Here is a 16,389-nt window from a genome sequence, read left to right as displayed (position 1 = left end):
TTTTTTTTTTTTTTTTTCTGCAACAGGGCAGTTTTAAAACCAGAGACAGTGGACAGACTTGTCTTTCTTGCCTGCAACTTAAAGTAATGGCTTTGCTTGTCCAAATGACAATACTGACCAAATTCAGATTTATTTTTCTCTTGTCCATTTATTTTGTTTGCTTTCTAATTTAAAATACATTTTGAAACCACAGTAGGCTATGTGTGCTAGCAGAACTAGACTCCAGTCACGAGTCACAGTGCACATGTGCGGTGGTTTGTCCACCAAAAAAGCGCCAAAAGATCAAAAATAAACTAGCAGAGCCAGAACTGTTCAACTCCTCTGGAGCCACAGCCAGCAGAGAAGCCGGTTTACTTTAGCTTTTAAACCAGCTGCAGCCTGAGAACTGGAGTGTGAGGGGATGTAACACTAAAGATGGCGGCAATGACAAAGAATTGCTGCAAAATAAACATACATCTGTTGTTAAAAAAAAAAAAAAAAAAAAAAATTATACTTATAACAATTCGATAATTATCGAGATCGAGAAATAAAATAAAATTATCATATCGTTATCGCGATATGATTTTTTTCCATATCGCCCAGCCCTAGCGCAAAGCTTTTGCGTTTCTAGGAATTCCACCCTGGAAGGTAGTCTCACTTTTTTGCGGTTTCACCCCGTAAAAACGCTGTTTCAGTATAAACGAAAGGCACATCCGTAAAAATATTTTTGCGGATTCACCTGCTAGCGTTTCCGTCTAAACGGGGCCTAAAAAAAGCACCCAAGGGAGGCCGCAATTCTAAACTGGCCCCGGTAAATGTCCAAACCCCCCTCCTAACCCCCCCAATGTACAGCCCCCCCCCCCTCAAATGTATATATTATCTTACAAACTCTGTCTGTAAATAAACAGTACTGTATATTTGTATACCTTGTACGTCATAAATGACTGGATGTAGCAGTACTGTAGGTCATGTATGTCATAAATGTTATGAATTGAAAATGGGGGACCCTGATGTAAACAAGACGAAAGTCTTTCTCTGGTCTGCATCCCCTTAACAATTGTGTGTATTGAGCCGTACTGTATTGTACCCATTCTGCAATCTGTTAATACAAATTTCAATCAATCAACCATATAACTTGACTGTGAGGACAGCCGAAACACGACCAATCTTTCGCATTTTGACTAAAACACACTTCTTCAATCAATATCTGAAATGGAAAAAAACTAACCATATTACTGTCTTCTACTATGATGCACTCTTCAACTAATGAATCTTCCTTGCCTATATTACTACTTACTATACTAATATGTCTACTACTATGCACTTAACACTGCAGCAACCAAGTTTTAACACTTTGATGAACATTGTTACTCAGCTGAAAGAGTTGTTGACTGACTTGTCGTACAGAACTTGTAAGTCGCTTTGGATAAAAGTGTTCGGCTAAATGACTAAATGTAACATTGATTGATTAAAAACGTTTTAACAGATTGCAGAATGGGTACAACAGTACAGCTCAATACATACAATTGTTAAGGGGTTGCAGACCGGAGAAAGACTTTCGTCTTGTTTACATCAGGGTCCCCATTTTCAATTCATCAAGTGACACTGAGGTATTTTAGTTGGAGAACCTACCGATGAGTTCGTGGATCGTGACCCGGTCGAGCACGTTGAAGGACGTGTCCAGCTTGAGAGGCTGACTGCACCGCTGGCAGACGAAGCTCACCTGCATGGTGGTGCTGGAAGACTTGGAGCCCTCCATAGTCAACTAGTACTACAGACGAGAAAAGACACAAACAAACGCACGATATGCTCAATAGCTACAGGTTGTCTGCGTCTCAGCGAGCAGCCAGAAGATCCGACACGACCCCTGGATGAACCGCTAAAGATGATTCGGTCTCATCAACAATACAGGTCTTGCTAATTGGCTACCAGGCTAGCTAACCGTTAGCAGGCGCGTTAGTTAACGGTACTAGCCGTAACGTTAGTTGGCTCATTTACAAGGTAGCTCGACGAATGTTTACATGAAAAGTGATATGTGTACAAACATAACAACACACATGACTAGTACATAACATGTAAAACATCGCTGTTCTGTTTGACGTGACTTCAGCATTTACTACCTCGGGACTTCCGGTCCACTTCCTTATTGTTGTTTATGTATGAAGTGACGACAGGCGAGAGTCCAGGCGTAGAAACCAATCAGAAGATGACGTTCACGTCACGTGTTAAAGCAATTCTATGCGGGAAAACTAAAAGCTTCCCCTTCGCGAGCGAGCTGTGTACTAGGACATATCTTGTTATTGTAATTTATCTATCATATATACCATTATGGGTAGATGTGTTTTATGCGGCTAATGGTATATTTATATTATTTGAGATCATGTCGATCGCCCCGTTGTTTGTAATCTGAGTGTTGTATAACGACCATAACGCTACTTAACCCACAACTAGTCAACGGTAGGTTAGCAGCCAGTTAGCGTCACTTCAAAACGTTATTTTATAACTAGCTAATGTTAGCAGCATGTTTTCACATTTTAATGTTAATCATTTTTACACATCTGTAGATACTATATATATATCTGTATGTACAGTTCCATCCCCCTCGTATGTATATATATTTACTGTTCGGATCTGTTTAGTACTGTATATTTGCATATCTTGTCACAAATGTAACAATACTGTATGTCATGATTAGATTAGATGATTAGATTAGATTTTTATATCTGTATGTTGTGTATCTGTCGACTGTATGTTGTGTATGTCATAAATGTCACTGTGAATTGAAAATGGGGGACCCTGATGTAAACAAGACGAAAGTCTTTCTCTGTTCTGCATCCCCTTAACAATTGTGTGTATTGAGCCGTACTGTACTGTAGGGGAGAGTGGGGTGAGTAGTTCCACTTTTTACTTAAAGTGCCTTTAAAGCAAGGGGATTACAGTAATGCCCCCAACTAAAATATGTACATATAGTTTAGGATGTTGTGCATCCCTGGGGACAATCACTTTGGATCTTAAATAAACTTTCAGAAATATAGCTTTAGTGGTTTTGTGGCACAACTTGCCCCCGGTGTGGGGTAAGTTGTGACATTAGAGAGAATACACTGGGGTAAATTGTGCCATTGATGTAAAACAGATCATTTTAATCTCAAAAGCGGTAAAAGCATCCTGCAGATCTTCATCTCCTTTCCAACCTGACGTATAGTCTTCCCCTGTTGCACCTCTTTCACTGCTCTTTCCAACTTCTCAAGAGGAGTTGAAACCCTGTCTGTCTTCCATTTGTATATCTGTGTGGCATGATGGATTTTGGTCTAAAATTAAGAATATCACATCGTTTTAGTGATCAAATGCAAGAATGCAATGTACAATAACAATAAAATACAATAAAGTAATATATATAGTTAATAAAATAAGTTGGGGCAACTTAAAGGGGAACTCCAACATTTTGGGAAATTAGCTTATTTAACATCTTCCCTGGAGTTAGACAAGAAGATACATACCTTTTTTGTCTCTGTGCGTGCATTTTAGCTTTGGGAATAGACGCTCCGTTAGCATAGCTTAGCTTCATCACTGGAAGTGAGGCAGGACAGTAGCCTTACAGTGCCTTACAGTGTATTGCAAGGTCTGACATTGACCAAACTTGATATGCATGACCTTGGTGGGCTCTAGCTCAACTCCTGAAAAGGGGGTCAATGTCAGACTTTGCAATCAAAAGTTAGGGGGCTAATAACCCTTGCCATAATTTCAGTGCGCCCCCTAACTTTTGATGAGCTAGCAACTCATCAATTTTCAACTGATGAATTGAAAATGGGGGACCCTGGTGTAAACAAGACGAAAGTCTTTCTCTGGTCTGCATCCCCTTAACAATTGTATGTATTGAGCTGTACTGTACTGTACCCATTCTGCAATCTGTTAATAAACTTTTCAATCAATCAATCAATCAATAGACTCATGGTGTAGCTTACTAAAGCACTAAAACATGTGTGAACTGTTTTCAAAGTTGTCTATAATTGTTCAAACACAGCAATCAAAAAACCTTGATCATACAAATTTTACTTTGGAGGGCAAAAAACAGTTTTTTGAACTTAAATGTGCTTACCTCTCAAGCCAGGTATCTCCCTTCTCTGCAGGTTGAGTGAAATGGATGCCTCTTCAAAAATATGTTGTCACATGACCAACTTCTTCTATGGTTTTCTAGATAACAGGGTTGGAACTACATGCCCCTTGGCACTACTCACCCCACTCTCCCCTACCCATACTGCAATCTGTTAATTAAAGTTTTCAATCAATCAATGTACATATCCCTTACCTACTCTTACTAGTACACTGCTGGCAAGTATGGCTTACTAGTACCTAGTGTCTTTATACCTGTATCACTTTACATATTAATACTACAACTCTGTACATACATCTGATTAGCACTATTACTCGGTAGTAGTAGGCCTACTAATTTATATATTTTATACCCAGTTTTATCACCTGTACATTGTATATTACTATTGCACTTTACTGTTACATTTCCACTCTGATTGTATGCCAAACTTATTTCCGTTGTACTGTACTTGTATGATGACAATACATTTGAATCTTAATTTTCTATAACCAAATGTTTGCCATATTATTTTTCTTATAATATTGATCTCTTTTCTTTTCCCCATAGACTATAACCTGGTAACATTACATTAACTTATTAAAAGCAAGAGAATGAAACTGTATATTTATTGGTAATGTTTGTTTCATGTGTAGCTTAAGACAAGACGATGACATCACCAAAGACACATGATGTCAGACGGGGCATCTCTGTCCTCTGGGAGACGCTACAGTGTCCTATCTGGTGAGTGAGTCATCCAGGCCTTCTGAAACAGTAGCTTTTCTGTCTGGTTTAGCCTTTCGTCCACAACGCAAACTGAAATCTGAGCTTTTAGAAAACTCCTGCCAGGGTGAAGATTTTCAGAAACCTTTAAAGAGGCCATGTTATACTTTTTACATTTGGTGTGTTCTAGGGGTGGGCGGTATACCGGTAGAAAAAACAAGACTAACGAGGAACAATTGTGTATTTAGAATGAAGTGTAGGGGCGACAGTGGCTCAGGAGGTAGAGCGGTTACCAAAGAAATCTGTTTGTCAGGATGGCACTTCGCTCGTAAACGCTTTCCTTTCTCTTTTTTTTACTCAAATAAGTTTCTTTAGACAAGAAATAAAATATACACTTGCTGGATCTGATCTGCAATGCGTAGTTTTACAGTTTGATCTGATTTCCTTGAACCAGGAAGTGCAGCCACACAGGAAACAAAGCAGCTAATTTTCATTTAAAGAGACAAGAGCCACCTGTTTGAGGCTGACTGAGCCTGGCTGCTGAGTGACTGAGTTGACTGCGGAGTGACTGAGCCTGACTGCTAAGTGACACAGTCTGTACAGCTGTAACCAGGTGTTGTTAGACCATAAAAACATGCTAATGTTTGTAAATATGCAAAAAATGGAATAGGGACCGCACTCGGGGAAAATCGTTGTTTTTGTTTTTATATGCACAAGTTGTATAACGCACAAAACGCTTTCAGCCATCCGGCCTTCTTGTAAATATGAAATACAAATATTAAACTGGGAAATATTCATAATATGGGCTCTTTAAAAATACATAGTGTATTCGTGTGGACAGCTGAAACCGGAGCTTATGGAATGGACTGCATTTGGTAAATGGACTATATACGGGGCGACAGTGGCTCAGGAGGTTGGCACCTTGCATGTTCGCCTCCGCCGTCGGTGTGTGAATGTGAGGCATACGTTGTAAAACGCTTTGGATAAAAAGCTGTTATATAGGGTTAGGTCAGGTGGCGTAGCGGAGATTGCGTTCGTCACCAACGCAGGAGACGCTGGGTTCGAGCCCAGCTCTCGGCGTAGCCAACAGCTTGGCTGGCCGCTCACACTAATACAATTGGCAGTATTAGGGGGTGGGGAAGCTGGCGGGTGGGAATCTGGCGTTGTGCACAGCGACACCTACAGGTCAGGTCTCGGCGCTTGCTAAGAGGGGCAGGACTTGGTGGAGATAGCGTGCCCTCCCACGCGTTACACTCCACCAATGAGAGCCCTCGCTGCCAAGTGAAAAGACGTCACTGGCTGTCGGCGCACGTCTCGGAGGAAGCGTGCGATCGACTCGGGACGCCCTTGTACCGACTCGTAGGAGAACATGCATACAGCAGCCAGCCAGGGAGGGGGGGGGGGGATTGGCCCAACGACTAATTGGGACGGGGAGAAAATCAGAAAAAAAAAATAAATAAAAAAAAAAGCTGTTATATAAATGCAGTTCATTTACCGTTTTAGACTGAGAGGTTTCCTAAAACAACATTGTTTAGACAGGATCCTTTTTTAAACAGTGTGTTCGTGTTGTCAATTAACAAGATCATGACTTTATTATTCTCTCCTTTTGTCTCGTGTTTAGTATGGAACTGATGACCACACCTGTGTCTACAAAGTGTGACCATCATTTTTGCAAGTAAGTAGCCTCGTACATTTCTCCACATGAACGATGGAACGTTGGTGATGGTTGTGTGTATCCTGTGTAGCTCGGTGACTAGAGACCATCGGTGATACCGGAGTATATGAGCTGAGACGTATCCTGTGTAGCTCGGTGACTAGAGACCAGCGGTGATGGAGTATACGAGTTGAGACGTGACCCTTCTGTGCTGCAAACATACTTTATTGTGAACATGGAGTATCATGAGACATCATCAGAAATATGATGTTGACAAGCTGGAATTCATCAGAAATATGATGTTGACAAGCTGGGATTCATCAGAAATATGATGTTGACAAGCTGGGATTCATCAGAAATATGCAGAATCTTCTGCCTTTGATCTGATTGGTTCTGACTTTCTGACCTCACTAACTCACCCCTAACTCTGTCACTTCCTATATACGCTTTGGTCACATGATACATTTAGGAGTTGACTCTTACGAGGACCGACTGAACGCACCATAACAATACCAGGGTTTGGAGGCTTGATTCGCATTGGTCACCTGACGTACTAGTCATCGTGGTGTTGTAAGGCACCTTGGATGAAAGCATCCACCAAATGGCGTGTTTTATGTTTAATTTCTTTATTTATGTTTAATATGTTTACTTATATATTTCTTTTCACAAGGCTTTGTATGGCAACGTTTCTGGAGAGCAAAAAACTAAAGAAGGAAACCAACTGTCCAGTTTGCAAGATGAAGATCACTAAAAGGTAGTAATCTGAATGTAATCTGAGGAAGATACTGAACGTGTTGCAGTGCTGTAGTCGAGTCACTAAGTCTCGAGTCCCCAGTGTTCGAGTCCAAGTCCGAGTCACCAAAGAAGAGCCCGAGTGGAGTCCCCATTACCCTAGTCCGAGTCCAAGTCATCAAGGTTGAGTCCACTCCACTCTGGCAGTCAAGGAGCTGACATACAAATAAAAAAAGGTCTACATTAAACATAAATGACACAGCGGTCACCATTTCAAAGGGAGTTTATTTACTTTGTGAGACAATAGCCAAACAAATGCAATAGCCATCAATATCTTATGCCAAATTATTAGGACCTATTAAAAAAATAATAATATATATATATATATCAATTAACAAGTCAGAGTCTGCACCTTCCGAGTCATCAGTGCTCAAGTCCCAAGAAAAATCAGTCCAGGACTCGGACTCGGACTCGAGTACTACAACACTGTCGTGTAGTAGGGCTGCTCGATTATCCCATTGAAACCGGGAAACACATTTGTGTGTATATGCAGGCTATACAATGCATTCTTAGCAGGCGTTTTAGGTCTAAATGGGTTATAGCAAAAATCATAATAATACATTTTTTTATTGATATTGAAATCAAGATTATTAAACACGATTACTCATTGATTTGAGAACATCATATGACTGAATTCATTTGAACTTTCTTCTCCACCAAAGGCTGCCTTTCTGTCTTCTACAAGTTACCAAAGATGTTTCAAAATAACAGGAGAAGCGTAGCTCTTACCTCCTCCCTTTCAACACCAACTGAAACTACTGTTTGGGCTTGGGGGGGAGGGGAGAGGGGGGTGGTCAAGGAAGGGTGCGCTGCATTTACAACACAAGACAAAATGAGAGCAACACGGCATGCGGCACAATAATCATGATGGTGGGAAGACAACATCGTGACTGAAATTGAAACTGGATTAATCATCCAGCTCTAACATGTAGGCCCAGTGGTTTATGAAGTCACAGACAGTATCTTGTTTGGGATGATTACTGGATCAATCAATCAATCAATCAAATCCTTTATTTAACCAGATAAGCATCATTGAGATTAAAATCTCTTTCAAGAGCGATCTGGCCAAGCAAGGCAGCAGAAAGTTTCAACATAAAAAAGAACATCACAATAAAATACAGATAAAACATTCTCAGCCAGATCCAATTTCAGGCAAGTTATCAAACACAGTTGCACTGTCCGAGGGAACTGATTTTTTATTTTTATTTTTTTAATGTATATCTTCCCCCCCCTCATTTTTCCGATTTTTCTCCCATCCCACTGTTAGTCATTATGCCAATTCCCAACCCCCTTCCTGGTTGTTGCGCACTTTCCCCTACTGTTGGTCCGAGAGGCCGGAGATTGTCACATGCTTTCCTCCGACGCATGTGCAGCCAGCCGGCAACCAGCCTGGCCGCGCAGATTCTCACTGGGAGAGTGTAACGTGTGGGAGGCCGCACTACCTCTCACCAGATCCTACCTTCGCTGAGCAGGCGCCCCGACCGAACTGTAGGGGTCGCTGTCCACAACGCCCAGGACCCACCCACGGCTCCCCTCCCCCTAACTCAGCCAAACGAGTTAGTATAGCGATCAGCCCGAGCCAAGGCAATGCTGACTCTCCGGGAGTCGAGACCGCAGCCTCTTGCATTGGTGACGAGCACAATCTGAATTCGTAGGTTTTTAAGATGGCTTTAAATTCTCAGAGGGTGACCAGTCCTGACAAATTTAGGTCCTCCTGTAGCTTGTTCCAGAATGAAGGAGCAGCATATTTAAAAGCCATTTTTCCCAATTCAGTTCTCATATAGGGAACATCCAGTTTCAGAGCATCTTGGGAACGAAGGGCATACTTGTATTGCTTAGTGCACAGAAGCACGCTTAGGTACGAGGGAGCCAGCTTAAGCAGAGCTTTGTGCACAAGAGAGAGCCATCGAGAAAATCTAAATGGATGAAGCTGAAAGGAGTGTGTGGTTGTCCGCCCCCCTCAGGAGCCTGCAGGAGAGTCCTGGCTTCCAGAAGCTCATCGAGGGCCTGAGGTGCCTGGTAGAGGGCTACAGCCACGACACCTGCACCAGCTGTGAGTCTGCTGCCTGCTGCATCGCTACTCTGTAGAACCGCTCACCTAATATCACATAACCATAATATGATTTCTATCCATACAGATTTTACAGGAGTGTCCCAGCAACGAAGACGACCAACGTAAGTTAATAGGTTAAATTAAAGCGATGGTTAATAGGCTCAATTAAAGGGATGGTTAATTGGCTCAATTTAAAAGGATGGTTGATGTTTCTTGGAACCCTGTCCCTATCTGCTAGTTACTGGTGATGTTGTTGATCAGTAGAGTTCTTTCTCAGCACAATCCATGCTGTTCATAATTAACTGAATCTCTATATACAGCTGTGATGGTTGTGGTAGTTAACTTTGGCTTTTAACTTCTTGTCAGTTTAAGTTAGGGCTGTAACGATTAGTCGACATAATCGATGACGTCGATCATAAAAATTCGTCAACGCAGAATTTTTGCGGCGATGCGTCGGGGAAAACAAATATTTTTATTTTTTTATAATTTATTTTTTTGCACTACCTATCTTTGTGAAAGTGGCTTCTCAGCTCTGGTCCAGCTGAAGACAAAGCAGAGGAACCGATTGGACATTGAGCATGACCTCAGAGTTGCTTTGTCTACCATCACCCCAGACTTTGAGACTCTTGTCAAGAGCAAACAACATCCCCAGTTATCCCATTAGTTCCCTGGGATGTTAAGCTAAGAAGTCTGCTAAGAAGGATATATTATTTATTATTATTATTATTTAATTTCATTGTGTTTTTAGCCCTAGTTGCACTTTTGTTACAACCCCAGTTATCCCATTAGTTCCCCCAAACTTACTGTCGGTCTGTTATGTTAAGCTAAGAAGTCTGCTAAGAGCCCGGAAAAGGAGCCGCGCCCACAGGAAGCAGAGATGGAGGGTGTGACAGAAATAATCGTTAGATTAGTCGACTAATCGAAAAAATAATCGACAGATTAGTCGACTACCAAAATAATCGTTAGTTGCAGCCCTAGTTTAAGTGCATCAGAGCCGTAAGTGGTGCTCTCATGATATTTATTGCACGTTGGCACCCCCCCCTTCAAGTCAAGTACAGCACCCTCAACTGAAAAATATGTTCCCGTGGGTCTGTCTGGGTCTCTCTGGGTCTCTCTGGGCCTGCTCCACAGTGCACACAAAGTAGATTTCAGTTGTCCTCAGTCAGCTTGTACAGACAGGAGCTTGGTCGCATTGACTTTGCATTGGTTTGTGGCTAACTATCTGGAGCTAGTATGAAGAACAGCATGGATTGTAGCTAACTATCTGGAGCTAGTATGAGGAACACCATGGATTGTAGCTAACTATCTGGAGCTAGTATGAGGAACACCATGGATTGTAGCTAACTATCTGGAGCTAGTATGAGAAACAGCATGGATTGTAGCTAACTATCTGGAGCTAGTATGAGGAACAGCATGGATTGTAGCTAACTATCTGGAGCCAGTATGAGGAACAGCATGGATTGTAGCTAACTATCCAGAGCTAGTATGAGAAACAGCATGGATTGTAGCTAACTATCTGAAGCTAGTATGAGGAACAGCATCAATTGTAGCTAACTGGCGGCTGGGTGGCGCAGCAGACATTGCGCTCGTCACCAACACAAGAGACACCGGGTTCGACTCCGGCTGTCGGCGTTGCCTCTGGCTTGGGCCAGCCGTCATACTAACTCAATTGGCAGAGTTAGCGGGTGGAAGTCAATGGGTGGTAATCTGGACGTTGTGGACAGCGACTCCTACAGGTCGGTTGGGGATGCCTGCACAGCAGAGACAGGAAATGGCGGGGGTAGTGTGAGCCTCCCACACGTTACACCTCGCCAATGAGAGTCCACGCTGGCAGGTGAAAAGATGTGACAGGCTGTCTCCTCGTGTATCGGAGGGGACACGTGATGCAAGGCTTCTATCCTCCCTACAACCGGCCAGTGGGGGGCATATGCGAGCAACGTTCAAGACAGGGGAGGGGAGAATTGGCACAATGGAATTGGGATGAGAGAAAAATGGAAAAAGAGGAGAAAAAGTGGATACTTTTTTTTAGCTAACTATCTCGAGCTAGTATGAGGAACAGTATGGATTGTAGCTAACTATCTGGAGCTAGTATGAGGAACAGCATGGATTGTAGCTAACTATCTGGAGCTAGTATGAGGAACAGCATGGATTGTGTTGAAAAATTACTCTACTGAGGGCGGCTGGGTGGCGCAGCAGACTAAGCGCTCGTCACCAACGCAAGAGACACTGGTATCGAATCCGGCTGTCAGCGTTGCCTCCGGCTTGGCCGGCCGTCATACTGGCTCAATTGGCAGAGTCGGCGGGAGGGAAGCCGGTGGGTGGTAATCTGGTCGTTGTAAACAGCGACTCCTACAGGTCGGTCAGGGCGCCTGCACAGCGAGGAGAGGAGATGGTGAGGATAGTGTGAGCCTCCCACACGTTACACCTCACCAATGAGAGTCCACGCTGGCAGGTGAAAAGAAGTGGTTGGCTGACTCCACATGTATCGGAGGGGACATGTGATAGTATCTATCAACCCTCCCTAGACCGACCAGTGGGGGGCACATGCGAGCAACGACCAGGAAGGGGAGGGGGGAATTGGCATGCCTAAATTGGGATGGGAGAAAAACACAGAAAAACAGGAGGAGAAAAAGTGGATAAAAAAAAATTACTCTACTGATCAACACCATAATTTTACGGTTTGATCATTTAAATTGACGCCAGCGTTCATTTATTCATCTACCGTCCATTGTCTTCCCCTGTCAGCGTCCCAGAACCTGAGACAAATGTTTCGTCTGGCAACACGTCTTCCAGGTCTCAGTCCTCTACAGCAGCAGGTGAAGTCTTCAGTTATTGTATGATGATTATCTAAGACCCTGTTACTGGTGATGATTTTGTTTATTATAAAATATGAAAATTGTATAGAGCTACAAATTTGCCTACATTGGTGTACACAGCCTACATATTTACTATTATATTTGATGAACAAGATGAGATAATAGATGGTGTACACAGCCTACATATTTACTATTCTATCTGATGAACAAGATGAGATAATAGATTATCTACACAGCCTACATATTTACTATTCTATTTGATGAACAAGATGAGATAATAGATTATGTACACAGCCTACATATTTACTATTCTATCTGATTGTATGTTGCATTCTACATTGAAAATAGTCATTTCCACCGTTGCTTTCTTTTCAGCCATGGATGGCTGGGCAAGGCTCATGGGTCTGGATAATCCAAGTCCTTTTACCCCAGAGGAGGAGGAGCATCTGGATCCAGGCCCTGGCGACATCCCACAGACCACAGAGAAGGAAGTCTGTATGAAAAGCTCTGCTCCTGCCGAGGGTTCAGAACCAGGAGTGGAAACGGACGTATCGAAGGTTGTGGAAAAGGCAACATTGCCGCCCAATAGTAGGAGCAAAAGGAGAAGCACCACAGTTGAGATAATAAGCCCAGGAGAGGAGCAAGAACAACCGCTTTTAAGAAGATCTTCAAGGAAGAACAAAAAAAAGAACTTTGAGTCTGACAAGATTCTTGATCGGAGACGGAAGAAAAGTCTGGAGAAAGTCTCAGAGTGGCTCCTGAACATTCCACCGACAGAAGAGAATCCTGAGACGGAATATAACGCTGACGCTTGTGACTCGGATGACACTGCTTCTGTCGCAGGAAGCTGTGTCTCCACTTCAATGGCAAAAGTCGACCAAGACGACAACGGGGAGAGTCCCAAGAGAGAGGAGTGTGCTAAAGGCCTTGAGGAGCAGGTATTTGGGGTGGTCTATAGACGACAGCGGAGAGGGACTAGGAGCTTTTCACCCATGAACGGAGTGATTGTAGACCTAACCACTGAACCACCAGCGCTGCCTGAAGAGACCAAGATGACCGGGAAGATTCCTAAGAAGAGAAGGAGCCATACACTCACTCCTGCTGACTTTGTAAAGAGATGCCACACTCAGGAAAAAGATGACGGTGCCTCGCGAGACCGGCCACAAATGACAGAACAAGAAGATTATACCACTACTGACATTTTAAATGAAACAAACCAGATGTTCATTGACATGAACGCAGACTCTGATTATAATAGCACGCACAAATGCGGGGGAGACTTGGATAAGTTGCCAGGGGATGATGAAGATGAGGGCAAAGACGTAGAAGAAAGTCCTGCATTTGACATTGTGTTACATCGATGTGGGAGAAAGAAGGAGAGGAACTCCCTCTGGCAGGACTTAGAGGCTGAAGAACGAGAACAAGAGAAGAAGCCGGAAGGTACTGAGGAAAAAGGAACTAGCAAGAACAAATCTGAAGACGCCAAGGTGGAGAAGAGAAAGTCGAGCAGAGTAACTCAACCTCTTATCCTGGTTGGTGTCGGAGAGGCTGAAGGCAGCCCAGTCCGGGTATCTCAGATTGGACAGACGGAGGTTCAAATCGAGAGCTACCCTAGTACTCTGGAGCCAGGCACCCCAGTCAGGAGGAGCACCAGGAGAAGTATAAGACTTAATCTCTTCAAAGAGGAGGTCCGGGGGAGTCGCAAAAAAACACCCATTCCAAAGCCCTCAAAGGCCAATATAGCCGCCTCAGAGGAGGAGGAAGTGATTAAAACTTTGGATTATGGGACATGTTCACAGAATGAGAAGACGGGGAAGGGCTCTAAAATAAATGGGTGCGTTTATGATGAGGATGTGGGAGGGATTGAGAAAATGTTGAGTGAGAGTCCTTGTGAAGCTATTGTTACTTATTCTGTGGCTTCTATCCTGCGAAGTCCCACAAGTCCCTCTGTGCTCCAGGACCCAGAGCTTGAAGGTGTCTGTATGGCCCACCCAGTCGTAGGTTCACCAAACATGATGCCGAACGGTCTGCTGCAGATGTCAGAAAGTCGTGCTCATTGTGAGGCTATGGGAGGAATTGAAAAGATGGTGTCTGGTGACAGTAGGTTGTCTCAGACACTGATGTCTGTCAAAGATGTCTTTGCTGTTGTCCCAAACACAAGAAGTCCTTGTGAAGCTGACGTTGCCTGCTCTGTGGCTGTGGTCCCAAGTTCTAGAAGTCCCCCTGAGGCAACTGTACCAAACCCAGTCCTTGAAGGTTTCAGTCCAGCTGTTCCAGTTGTGAATCCATCAAACACCATGAGATCGAATGCTCCACAGGAGACAACAGGAACTGCGTTGGAGGAACACGAGGACATGGAGGACAGTGAGCTAGACACGGAGAAGCTGATGAAGAGCTTCATCAGAGGCACCAAAAGGAAATCTTTCCACCTCGGCAGTCCAACCGGCAAGAGAAGCCGCCTCCGTTCAGGCAAAGGGAATCTATGTGGCGGTGAAATCCAAGAGAACGTTCTCATCGGTTCCGTAATCGGATCTGAGAAAGATCAGGAATTCTCAAACGGAAAGGAATGCTCCGTTGTCCAACAGGAAGTGTTGAAGGAATTTGAAAACTCCGCTTGTAGTGATTTGATACTCCCCTCCGCCTCACCCAGGCTTAGAAGGTCCACGCGTCTGCCTCCAAAGGGGCTACAGAAATCAAGTATTGACTGCTCCACACCCGGTTCCACTGTGAGGAGTCAAGGCGGTGCTTTGGGTGGAGAAAGTCCCCGTCTTACCCTCGTCCCTCCGGCCACAGACTCTGGACTGCTCTTCCCAGCCTTTGGTGTGTCTGAGGAGGATCTGTCGAGTCCGCCCGCTGCGGCTTCATCTCAAGTCACTGAGAGGCGACCGGGGTACAGCGTGACGAGAACGAGGCAGTCGGACCCGAGTGTTGCTCTTCAATCCACGGCCGTCTCCAAACCCGCCTGCTCGGAGAACACATGCGGAGCCGCTTCAGAGGCCTCCGTGACCTCTGTGACCTCCATGACCCCCGATGACCTCGTACCATTCGTGCCGGCGGTCCACAGAGCGACAGAGAGCGGCAAAGGAAGTGGGGAGCTCAGTGCCTGCTCCCCCGTCAAGCGCGAGGCCAGAAAGAGGAGAGGGGCACAGCGGCTAGAGTCTTCTCCCGAGTCGGATGGCAGTAGCGGGGAGGAGCTGCCGACTTTAGCTCAGGTCTTCAGAACTTCTGCTTGTTTGTCGTCAGTGGAACGGGAGTCTTCGTGTTTGCTTGGAGACCACGTTCAGGACGAGGCTGCCTCCAACGCTGCTGATGATGAGGAGCTAGAGGGCAGTCTACCTGCATGTCACAGCCCAGAGCCAGAGGGCAGTCCACCTGCATGTCACAGCCCAGAGCCAGAGGGCAGTCCACCTGCATGTCGCAGCCCAGAGCCAGAGGGCAGTCCACCTGCATGTCGCAGCCCAGAGCCAGAGGGCAGTCCACCTGCATGTCACAGCCCAGAGCCAGAGGGCAGTCCACCTGCATGTCGCAGCCCAGAGCCAGAGGGCAGTCCACCTGCATGTCGCAGCCCAGAGCCAGAGGGCAGTCTACCTGCATGTCACAGCCCAGAGCCAGAGGGCAGTCCACCTGCATGTCGCAGCCCAGAGCCGGAGGGGAGTCCACCTGCATGCCGCAGCCCAGAGCCGGAGGGGAGTCCACCTGCATGTCACAGCCCAGAGCCGGAGGGGAGTCTACCTGACTTTAACAGGAGCCAGGCCTCTGTGGACCTGTTTGGCACACCAGAAGAATGTGAGTCCATTTTCATTTAAACGTTTTCTTTTGGGCTTGTATGTGTTTTGCAGTTTGAAATGTTATTGAGGCGCTGGGGAAAATAATAATAATAATAATAATAATAATAATAATAATAATAATAATAATAATAATAATAATAATAATAATAATAATAATAATAATAATAATAATAATGAGGACAGTGTGTAACTAGGAGGGATATGAGGACAGTGTGTAACTAGGAGGGATATGAGGACGGTGTGTAATTGGGAGGGATATGAGGACAGTGTAACTAGGAGTGTAACTAGGAGGGATATGAGGACAGTGTAACTAGGAGTGTAACTAGGATGGATATGAGGACAGTGTGTAACTAGGAGTGTAACTAGGGCCTAAAAACAATAATGGTTTGTTTCCGGTTGCCGACCGACCCTGCCGATTTAGGTGCGACCCAATATATTTTATGAGTTTAAAAAAAAAATATGAGGACAGCGTGTAACTAGGAGGGATATGAGGACAG

At 44.5% G+C, this 16,389-nt stretch overlaps 2 protein-coding genes across 3 annotated transcripts in view; one reads left to right on the top strand and one right to left on the bottom strand.

Annotated features, from left to right (window-relative positions):
* LOC311238415 (beclin-1-like) overlaps nt 1-2,123 on the bottom strand; it is a 36,464-nt gene extending 34,341 nt beyond the window's left edge. The window contains exons 1-2 of the mRNA XM_084326472.1: nt 2,100-2,123; nt 1,612-1,750 (exon numbers count right to left, since the gene is read on the bottom strand). Coding sequence (XP_084182598.1) covers nt 1,612-1,738 — 127 coding nt within the window. The 5' untranslated portion in view covers nt 1,739-1,750; nt 2,100-2,123. The remainder of the gene's footprint in view (nt 1-1,611; nt 1,751-2,099) is intronic.
* Nucleotides 2,124-7,167: 5,044 nt separating this feature from the next.
* LOC311238588 (uncharacterized protein) overlaps nt 7,168-16,389 on the top strand; it is a 62,436-nt gene continuing 53,214 nt past the window's right edge. For both annotated transcript variants that reach the window (XR_014620383.1, XM_084326697.1), the window contains exons 1-5: nt 7,168-7,197; nt 9,200-9,288; nt 9,374-9,410; nt 12,034-12,104; nt 12,480-15,890. Coding sequence is in view for 1 of the 2 variants with exons in the window: in XM_084326697.1 (XP_084182823.1) it covers nt 7,181-7,197; nt 9,200-9,288; nt 9,374-9,410; nt 12,034-12,104; nt 12,480-15,890 (3,625 nt within the window). In the remaining variant the exon portion in view is untranslated. The remainder of the gene's footprint in view (nt 7,198-9,199; nt 9,289-9,373; nt 9,411-12,033; nt 12,105-12,479; nt 15,891-16,389) is intronic.

Source organism: Notolepis coatsorum (assembly GCF_963971535.1).
Source record: "Notolepis coatsorum genome assembly, chromosome: 12".
Classification (NCBI taxonomy): Eukaryota; Metazoa; Chordata; class Actinopteri; order Aulopiformes; family Paralepididae; genus Notolepis; species Notolepis coatsorum.
This window is presented reverse-complemented; position numbering and strand designations above follow the sequence as displayed.